Below are 9,807 nucleotides of genomic sequence, written 5' to 3' on the forward strand. Positions count from 1 at the left end.
TGTTTTTTCCTAATTGAAATGGTCCACTTTTTCGTCTTCCTCCTCTTAAATTATTTTCCCATCTACGTCTTTTTTTTTCCTTAATATAAAACTCTCATATTTTTGTGTCGTATTTGTATAATTTAAAATTATAAAATTTATAGTGAACTTAACTTAATGATAATTAATATATATTTCTTCTCTTAAGGTCAAAAATTGAATTTCTCATTATCGTAATTGGTGTACTAAAAAAAATAGTTTTACAATATACATTATGTAAAGAAATAAGAACATCTGATGACCTTTTATAATAGTATATTTTTTGCATCTATTTATTCAGTTAAATGCAATATCAAAAAGTTTGTATAATATTTTTTTTAGCATATTAGGTGGACGATTTAACTTTTGACCCCTCGTCGAAAAATATGTTGGCAATTAATTGAATTAAGTACGGATTGGTTTGTAGAATCTTTTATTGATGGATAGATGGGTATTATTGCGAATTAATTCAAACAAATAAATAACAGTTTTTTTTTTTCTTTTTATCTTAGTTTATATATCTTTATTTATTACTATTATCTATCTTAATTTTTTTGTTAAATTATATATATATAGTAATTGGTAAAAATGCATAATTACAGTATTTTATTTTATATAATCAAGTTAACTGAATATAACGATATATTATTAAACAAAAAATCAAAAGTTTGAATATTTTTTTAAAAAAATGTAGGCTTGTGAAATACCATGTCAATTTTATATATGTATATATATATTCCTGTACCGATTCTTTATATAAAAAATTATTAATCAACAGTTGACTTTTTAAAACGTATTATAATTTACACAAAGATAATAGTGACTTAAAATTATCATTTATAAGAAAATTTACTATTGTTTCGATGAATTGACATAGATTGTATAACATAGATAATAGTAATTGATGATTAATTATTTGTAACGACCCGAGTTCATGAGAGATACATGAATGAACCGGTATCACATCTAAATGAGAGAGATCCTAAGGACATGAAAGTATGGTTAAAAAAAACTTTAAAAATTTGAAAGTTACTACCTATACCAACAATGTGCACTTTTCTTTTCGGTGGCTCAATCATAAGAATTCCAAAGTTAAGCATGCTTAGCTTGGGTCAAAAAATTGGACATATTGGTTTGTATTTGGAGAAAACCAAATGGATCCAATGGTATATATACACCCCTAAAAATAAACAATCTTTTAGCATTTTAATTATTATGGTGTATGTATATTTGTTGTTTAGAAAAAAATCAATTATAATGGAGCTTGTATGTCTGATGCCAAATGATAGAGTATGCATACATGTAATGGAAGAAATCAGAATTGATAAGTAGTCTAGTTACACTTAATTTGAGCTCAAAAGTATGCATGTAAAACTATTTTTAAACGAGGGTTTCAAGATAAATAATACCTTTGATGAAAACTCTTCAATTCCTACTTCTCTCCACGAATTGGGTTTTTTATTTATAAAAGTATCAAGAAAAAATGTCAAATTTCTATGAAAAAAGAAATAGATCCAATTTTAATTTTTAATTAGCAAAAAGGATCAATTCAAAACAAAGTGGTAATAAAAATAAAAATTGAAAGAAAAAAGAAAAATGTCAAAAACTAAAAACCATACCGATAATGAACTGATCCAAATAAAACCAATCCAATGGTTTTTTTTTTGTTGGACATTTGTTTGGATCTCTTCTTTGTAAAACTGATTGGTTTGATTTGGTTCTTAGTTGACCTCAAAATTGAAAAAATTGAACCGATTATCACCCCTAATCATGGCTAATTATTGTTGAACTAGGCTCAATTTATCACATATATATATATATTCATATTATATATTATAGATGTCCACGAGGCCGGGGATGCCATTCCCCGCTCCCCATTTCATTCCACATCCCCGTGAAATTTTCCACGAGGATCGGGGCGCGCGGGGAATTCGTGGGATCAGTTCTTTTTCTGTTACTTTTTTTTTTTGTAAAATGTCAATTAATTTAAATCACTAATGTGATCAAATTTTAATTAAATAATTAACTTTATCACTAATTGTTTATTATGGTTAGATTTATATGAAAATTTGAATTTAAAGATAAATTACTCAAATTTTGACCTAAAAAAATTTGAAATATTTATATAATAATAATAATAATAATAATAACATAACATTAGATAACTATACTAAATAAATATAAAAAAGCTAATCGGGGCGGGACCGGGGCCATGGGTGGGGACGGGAAATGCATTCCTCGTCCTCGTTTAGCTTATGAGAAATTTTTTCCCCACTCCGCCTAATCAGAAATTCCCACCCCATTTTGGGCGGGAACTCGCGGAGTTCATCCCCGTGAGAAAATTGAACACATATATATATATATACTCACACGCTTCTATTAATTCTTTAAAAAAAACTCTCTTTTTCTTTTTTCTTTTTAGGATTTTTTTTCTTTTCTTTTCAAATCACAATATTGTATTTTAATTGTAGTATTCTATTTTTTTTTCTTTAAGAGAAAATTGTACTATACTAATTAAAAATGATATCTTTTCAAAAATTAAAAAAAAATGATATGAAGTATAAAAAGGGGTCTTTTTAAATATAAAAAATATTTAAAATTTATAGTAAAAATTTTCAAAAGTATAAACATCTTAAAATTTTTTTGCTTTAAAATGTAAATATTTTTAAAATTTTTCTGTTCATAAGAATTTTCGACATAAAAGTTCAGTATGCAACTTAGAAACTCAAATACAATTAATTTTTAATTTTTAATTTTTTTGGTGGACATTAAATTTTTGAAAAATTCAGAAAATTTCTAAAAATGTTTACACTTTCTAGCAAAAAGTTTCAAAATTGTTTTGAAATTTTTTGTAAATACTTAATTTTTTTTTTAATATTTAAAAAGGCCCCTAACTTTCTTGCCATATCAAGGAAAAAACTTATGGTACAGTGCAAAAAAGAAAGCATCAATTTTTTTGGAAAAAAGTTTTCCATTCTAAAGTAGAGTAGCTACAAATTAGGTGGAAATAGGATGAACAGTGTCTTATCTATAAATTACATAAAACGAAACAGAACAAAATGTCTAATCACAAAATACATGAAATCCAACAAAAAGAAAATTAAGCTCTTGATTTTGATCCATTAAAGAAGAAGAAACACCACCAGTATTCAAACGTTTATATGGTTTCCGTTTTACTACTTTTTTTCCCTTTAAAAGCAGCCCCTACAAACTGAACAGGGTGATGAATTTGCATTAATGGGGTCAGTTTTTTTTGGGTGGGTTCAAACTTTTTTCAATCGTGCTTGCTGAGCTGAGCACTACGGCCACTCAATTGCTCTTTTTAATTGTTCTTTAACAGTTTTCACTCAAAATCAGAATCCTATGAACCAACCCAAAATATCAAAATATCAAAATATCCCTCCTCATTTCTGAGTTCTCTTCTTTCTTCTTCTACTTTGATTCTCTTCTTTGTTTTTTAGCAATTGAAGCTTCTGACTCTTCTTTTTGAGGCCTTCTCTTCTTCATTCTTTCTTTCTTGTGCTGTTTGTTCATCATTCTTCTGCTTTTTCTTCTTGATTTGTCCGTACCCCTTCTGCATTGGTGGGTCCGCCATTGAATACACGTTACTTGTTTGGTTTTATTTTGAATTTGGCGAACTGGTGAGGGCGTTTAACCATCCGGGTCGTCTTTATTTCGCTTTAATTTTAATGGGTAACGAGTGTTTTGAAGCTCTGAGATAGCCATTGATGGATCTGGAGAGTGCTATTGGGGGCCACCCAATCAAGGTACTACAAGTGGCAGACTAATCTATTCATCATCATCATCATCATCATCATCATCATCTTCTTCTTCTTCTTCTTCTTCTTCTTCTTCTTCTTTGTTTTGTTGATTTTAATCTTTTTTGTTGCAGAAAGATTCGTGGAGAGCTGTTTTAACTTTGGCTTATCAAAGTTTGGGGGTTGTTTATGGCGATTTGAGCACTTCTCCTTTGTATGTTTACAAAAGTACTTTTGCTGAGGATATTCAACACTCTGAAACCAATGAAGAGATTTATGGAGTTCTTTCCTTTGTCTTCTGGACTCTCACGCTCATTCCTTTGATTAAGTACGTTTTTATTGTGCTTCGAGCTGATGATAATGGCGAAGGGGGAACTTTCGCTTTATACTCATTGCTTTGCCGCCATGCCCGAGTTAGCTCCTTGCCCAATTGCCAACTTGCAGATGAGGACCTTTCGGAATATACAATAGATGGTGTGGATTTAACCAACAAGAACACTTGTGGGTCGAGATTAAAATCGACATTAGAGAAGCACAGAGTGCTACAGAGGGTTTTGCTCGTTCTAGCTTTGATTGGGGCTTGCATGGTGATTGGAGATGGAGTTCTTACACCTGCAATTTCTGGTACTGTAGATTATTAATGTTGTTCTGTTTTCTTTTAAAATCGCTTGTGATTCTAGAGTTTGAATTGGTGGAACTTGGTGGTTTTGGGTCTTTCATGGCAGTTTTCTCTGCGGTTTCTGGGCTGGAACTTTCCATGGTTAAGGAACAACATCGCTGTAAGCTTCTTTGCTAATCTATTCGCTTGAATCTTCATGGAAAAATTGAGAAACCCTATGATTTCTTTTGGTATTCTGATTAATCTTCTGTTGTAATGAGATAAACAGTTCCTCCTCTTTTTCTTCTTCTTCTTCTTCAATGGTTCTGCTAATGAGTTTATTCAACATGAACAAAATTCTGGCCACAATATCTGGTAGTCATTTTTGTGGCTATGCTTACTCTTTGCTTTTATTTTTCATTTCCCTTTGTCTGCTGATGCACTGTATGCTTCAAAGTATAGGACCTTAGAAAAATTGCAAATGTTTCCTTCTTTAGCTGTACAAATCTGAAGAGCTTTTTGTTATAATTGTTTATTATTGTAATGCAGACACTTGAAATAGTGGATGGGCATGGATTTCATAGTTTAATAATTACACAAATTATTGTGGGTCTCTGCATATATGATTGATATACAAACACCTCCAATCATAGTCAAATCACTATCATGTGAAGAAAAGAAGAAAAGAAAAGGAAAAGAAGTGTTAAATTAATACTTTTACTGAAAGTTTTTGAACTTTTCAAGTGGTATATAGCTTGCTGCTATGAGATTTAGACCAGGGGAATAAAATAAAATATCGTGCAATCAGCTAGGCTTGATTTTGGACTAAAGTTCTTGAGCAAGTCAGTGCAATCATTCATCTCTTGGTCAAACCATTTACCTTCTAGTTCATCATTGAAGTATCCGTATCACCCAATTTCGACGAGCTCTTTCATTATCATAGTAATGCTAATTGGGAGGTAACATCTTTCTGGTAGCGGGTTTTTATCGATCATTCATTATTGTTGATGGGTCCTTTTAACTTAAACTAGTAACCTTTCTTTTCTGTTTGTGAGTTGCTGTTGTCTGCTAACAGTGACCTTCAAAGATAATTACTATTTTTTCCTTGACCAACCATTTGGTTGCATTACTTGCCGACTGCTTGGGATTTTTGGTAATATTAACTTTTGATATCCTAATTCTTGTATTCTAGTCGAAAATCTTATTTCACACTCGACGATATGCAAAACAGATATAACTTTGTCCACATTTCAAAAGAACATACCAATATGTGAACAATATCTTCTTGGTTTTTACGATATTATCTAGACTATACAAACAGATGAATCTTGAATAAACGGGTCGTTTCTCTGAGAGTTGTCATTTTGGACTCTGCTCTACATTGTGGGGTCTCCTCTTGTTTTTGAGGAACCAATTCACTCTACATGCCAATAGAGTAAAACATGAAGTCTTAATAGTCTAATGCTTCTGCAGATGTTGAAGTCCCGGTTGCTTGTGCCATATTGGTATTCCTGTTTGCAATTCAACATTATGGAACCCATCGAGTCGGGTTTCTGTTTGCACCAGTTGTAATTACCTGGCTCCTGTGTATCAGTGCCATAGGGCTGTACAATATCTTCTACTGGAATCCGCATGTTTACCGAGCACTCTCCCCATATTATATGTACAAGTTTCTGAAGAAGACCCAAAGGGGAGGTTGGATGTCCCTTGGTGGAATCCTGTTATGTATTACAGGTAATGAGAATGGATCATTCCACAACATGTTCCTCCCAGTGAGTTTGTCTTCTCTTATATCTCTCCTCTTTGTTCTTAAGTTATCTGAAGTTGCCTGTTCGATATTCAGGTTCAGAAGCAATGTTTGCTGACCTCGGGCACTTCTCGCAGCTATCTATCAAGGTCATGTTTTCAATCAGCTGAACTTTCGAATAAAAGTTATTAGTTTAAGATTTCTGAAACTAGAAGTTTTCTCAACTCAATATATGCGTAGATTCTTAATTTTAACTATGAAAATGGTTGTAGAAATATAGCAATGTGCTTATGATCATTTTATCTTGCTCGAATCCTTGTCGTGTATAAAATTATCTGCCTGTTATCCTTCAAGCTATCACTTATTGAAATTTCTAGAGATTTCCCTTTACTAACAAAGGACTTTGAGATCCATCTTTCTCTCTTCCCATTATCTCTTTTAATTTTCTATCTAGAAGCACAAAAAGTGCAAAGAAGTTGAAATTCACTTTTCTAACAGAAGCTGTTCTACTGCAGATTGCTTTCTCTTTTGTGGTTTATCCATCGTTGGTCCTGGCATACATGGGGCAGGCTGCTTATCTTTCTCAACATCACGGTGCGGAAAGTAACTACCGAATCGGATTTTACGTGTCTGTTCCTGGTAGGTGTACAAATTTGATGCATTAGAGACAAGTGAACATTTTTCCGAAAAAATGTTAAAAGAGTTCAACTGTGTTTTTATATTTTACAGAGAAAATAAGATTGCCTGTTCTTGTGATCGCCATTTTAGCCGCAGTGGTAGGAAGTCAAGCTGTCATTACTGGGACTTTTTCAATAATAAAACAGTGCTCATCATTGGGTTGCTTCCCGAGGGTCAAAATTGTTCATACCTCCTCGAAAATCCATGGTCAGATTTATATACCGGAGATCAACTGGATGTTGATGTTCTTATGCTTGGCTATTACTGTTGGCTTTCGAGACACGAAACGCATGGGCAATGCATCAGGTATTCTCTCCACATGATTTGATCTCTTCCTTTTTCTACTCATTGTACTTTGGGTCGTTGTTTTTGTTTGAGGCAATATACTAACTCCTCCAAAGTCCAAACGGCTACTTTTCGATCAGGCTGATTATGTTATATCTAATCATATCATCTCCTTGACCGCACAGAAACTCGTTCTCATGAACTGATCTTTTTGCCATTTTAACTGACAGGCTTAGCAGTGATAACTGTTATGCTGGTGACAACGTGCCTAATGTCTGTAGTCATCATCTTATGCTGGCATAAAAGCTTTCTCTTTGCCATTGCCTTCATACTCATTTTCGGGTCCATTGAATCGCTCTACTTCTCAGCATCTCTCATCAAGTTTCGAGAAGGGGCCTGGGTTCCCATCGCCCTCTCACTCATCTTCCTAATAGTCATGTATGTATGGCATTATGGAACACGCAAAAAATACGAGTTTGATGTTCAAAACAAAGTCTCAATCAACTGGCTCCTAGGCCTAGGTCCCAGTTTAGGTATTGTGAGAGTACGCGGAATTGGCCTCATATACACCGAACTCGTCTCAGGCATCCCCGCTATCTTCTCCCACTTCGTAACAAACCTCCCTGCCTTCCACCAAGTCCTAGTCTTCCTCTGCATCAAATCCGTCCCTGTCCCACACGTGAGACCCGGAGAAAGGTTCTTAGTAGGAAGAGTTGGGCCAAAAGAGTACCGTCTCTACCGATGCATAGCACGGTACGGCTATCGTGACATCCACAAGGACGACATGGAGTTCGAGAAGGACTTAGTGTGCAGCATTGCTGAGTTCATCCGGTCCGAGAGAGCAGAGACGAGCGTAAAGCTAGAAGATATAGAAGAAAGTGAGAGAATGACAGTAGTTGGGACATCTTCAACACATGTAGATGGAGTGAGAATGTGTGAAGATGAAGGAGAAACAGCAGAAACATCGGAGGTAAGAGAGATAAAATCACCAAAAAAACTGAGGAAGAGAGTGAGATTTCTTGTACCAGAGAGCCCACAAATGGAAATGGAAGCAAGGAGGGAGTTGCAAGAGCTAATGGAAGCCAGAGAAGCAGGAATGGCTTTCATAATGGGACATTCATATGTGAAAGCAAAGAGAGGATCAGGTTTGTTGAAGAAAGTGGTGATAAATTATGGGTATGATTTTTTGAGAAGGAACTCAAGAGGACCAAGTTATGCTTGGAGTGTTCCTCATGCATCTACTTTAGAGGTGGGAATGGTCTATCAAGTTTGATTTAAATGCTTCCCTCCCCCTTTTTGTTTTACTTTAACTTTGTGCATTCTCTAGTCTCTCATTGTATATAATAAAAGCATTTTTGTCCAAGCTTTCATCTTTCTTCTTATAGGCTATTTTGGATCTCACTTCTTGTAATTCTATAACTTGCTTACTCTCAAAACTTAAGACCTGCCCTCCCAATAAAAGGAAATAAAATGGGTACTTTTTTTCTTCCTTTGAGATGGTCATAATAGCAATATGCAACTCTATTAGAATTCAATTTTTACCCACTAAACTTTGCAGATCCGAGTCAATGTTAATCCAAAATTTTATATTTTATTGATTAGAGCTCTAAATTTGAATGGGTGTTGTTGTTGAACGAGAAATTTTGGATTAATCACAAACTGTCACGTCATTCACTAAATGAATGACAATATTCCAAATCATCGAATGTGGGACCAACTAGGAGGTGATATGTGTCCCAAATTGAAGTTGAAGACAAATTTCGATGATGTCACGTGGTTTTATCATGACCGTTGAATCATATAAGATTAATTTGACTCAATTTGATATTATTATTTGGGTTAAAAGTCCAATTGAGCCCAAAAATAGGCTTAGTTTGATCAAAATGTCAAATAAGGCCCAAATCTAATTAGTTGGGCCCAGGGGTCAAGTCAATGGACCAATCAAGGCTAAGCCCATGAAGCCCACTTGAGAGCTCTATAAATAGAGAGGTTTTCCTCATTTGTGAGAGTCAGCAATTCTACACTTCAGAGAGCTTATAAGAAATTATCTACAATCAGAAGACTCTTTGACTCTTGAAGTTGACTACGCTTGAAGACTGAAGTCCTTTGGAGATACAAGTATTCTGAAGACCGAAGTCCTTTGAAGATATAAGCATTCTGACCATGCTTGAAAACTGAAGTCCTTTGGAGATACAAGCATTCTGAAGACCGAAGTTCTTTGAAGATACAAGCATTCTAACCGCGCTTGAAGACTGGAGTCCTTTGAAGATACAAGCATTCTGAAGACCGAAGTTTTTTGAAGATACGAGCATTCTGACCACACTGGAAGGCTGAAGTTCTTTGAAGACACAAACATTCTTCCAAGACTCTAAGCTCAAGAACATCCACACACTCTGCTTCTATACATCAAGCGTATGCATTCAATCGAGAGAGAGTCAGATGATCAAGTACAAGAGATCAAACCACATCACATCAAATCAACATCAACATCAACATCAACACTAACTCAAGTTCAACTCCACGAAACAAGTTTCTCCGGAAGCCTCATGCGAACACTAATTCTCCAAGAAGATCATCAAGCCCAAATACCATTTCAGCTAGTTTAGTTTACATAACAAATTTTATTTTGTAACGGTCAGATGGTATGTGTTATAAATACTATTGATCAGAATAAAAAAAAGAGAGAGAGAGAATCATCGTACTTTCTATTTTTCTGTAAACAA

General features: G+C 34.2%; 1 protein-coding gene across 1 annotated transcript; it reads left to right on the top strand.

Annotated features, from left to right (window-relative positions):
* Positions 1-3,095: 3,095 nt before the first annotated feature.
* Positions 3,096-8,579, top strand: LOC120090331 (potassium transporter 8-like). The gene is made up of 8 exons (XM_039047913.1): positions 3,096-3,785; positions 3,911-4,400; positions 4,502-4,555; positions 5,848-6,108; positions 6,218-6,270; positions 6,637-6,760; positions 6,851-7,105; positions 7,315-8,579. The coding sequence occupies exons 1-8, from the start codon at positions 3,747-3,749 to the stop codon at positions 8,355-8,357; spliced, it is 2,319 nt and encodes a 772-aa protein (XP_038903841.1). The 5' UTR covers positions 3,096-3,746; the 3' UTR covers positions 8,358-8,579.
* Positions 8,580-9,807: the final 1,228 nt, after the last annotated feature.

This window comes from Benincasa hispida, chromosome 11 (genome assembly GCF_009727055.1).
Source record: "Benincasa hispida cultivar B227 chromosome 11, ASM972705v1, whole genome shotgun sequence".
NCBI classification, from domain to species: Eukaryota; Viridiplantae; Streptophyta; class Magnoliopsida; order Cucurbitales; family Cucurbitaceae; genus Benincasa; species Benincasa hispida.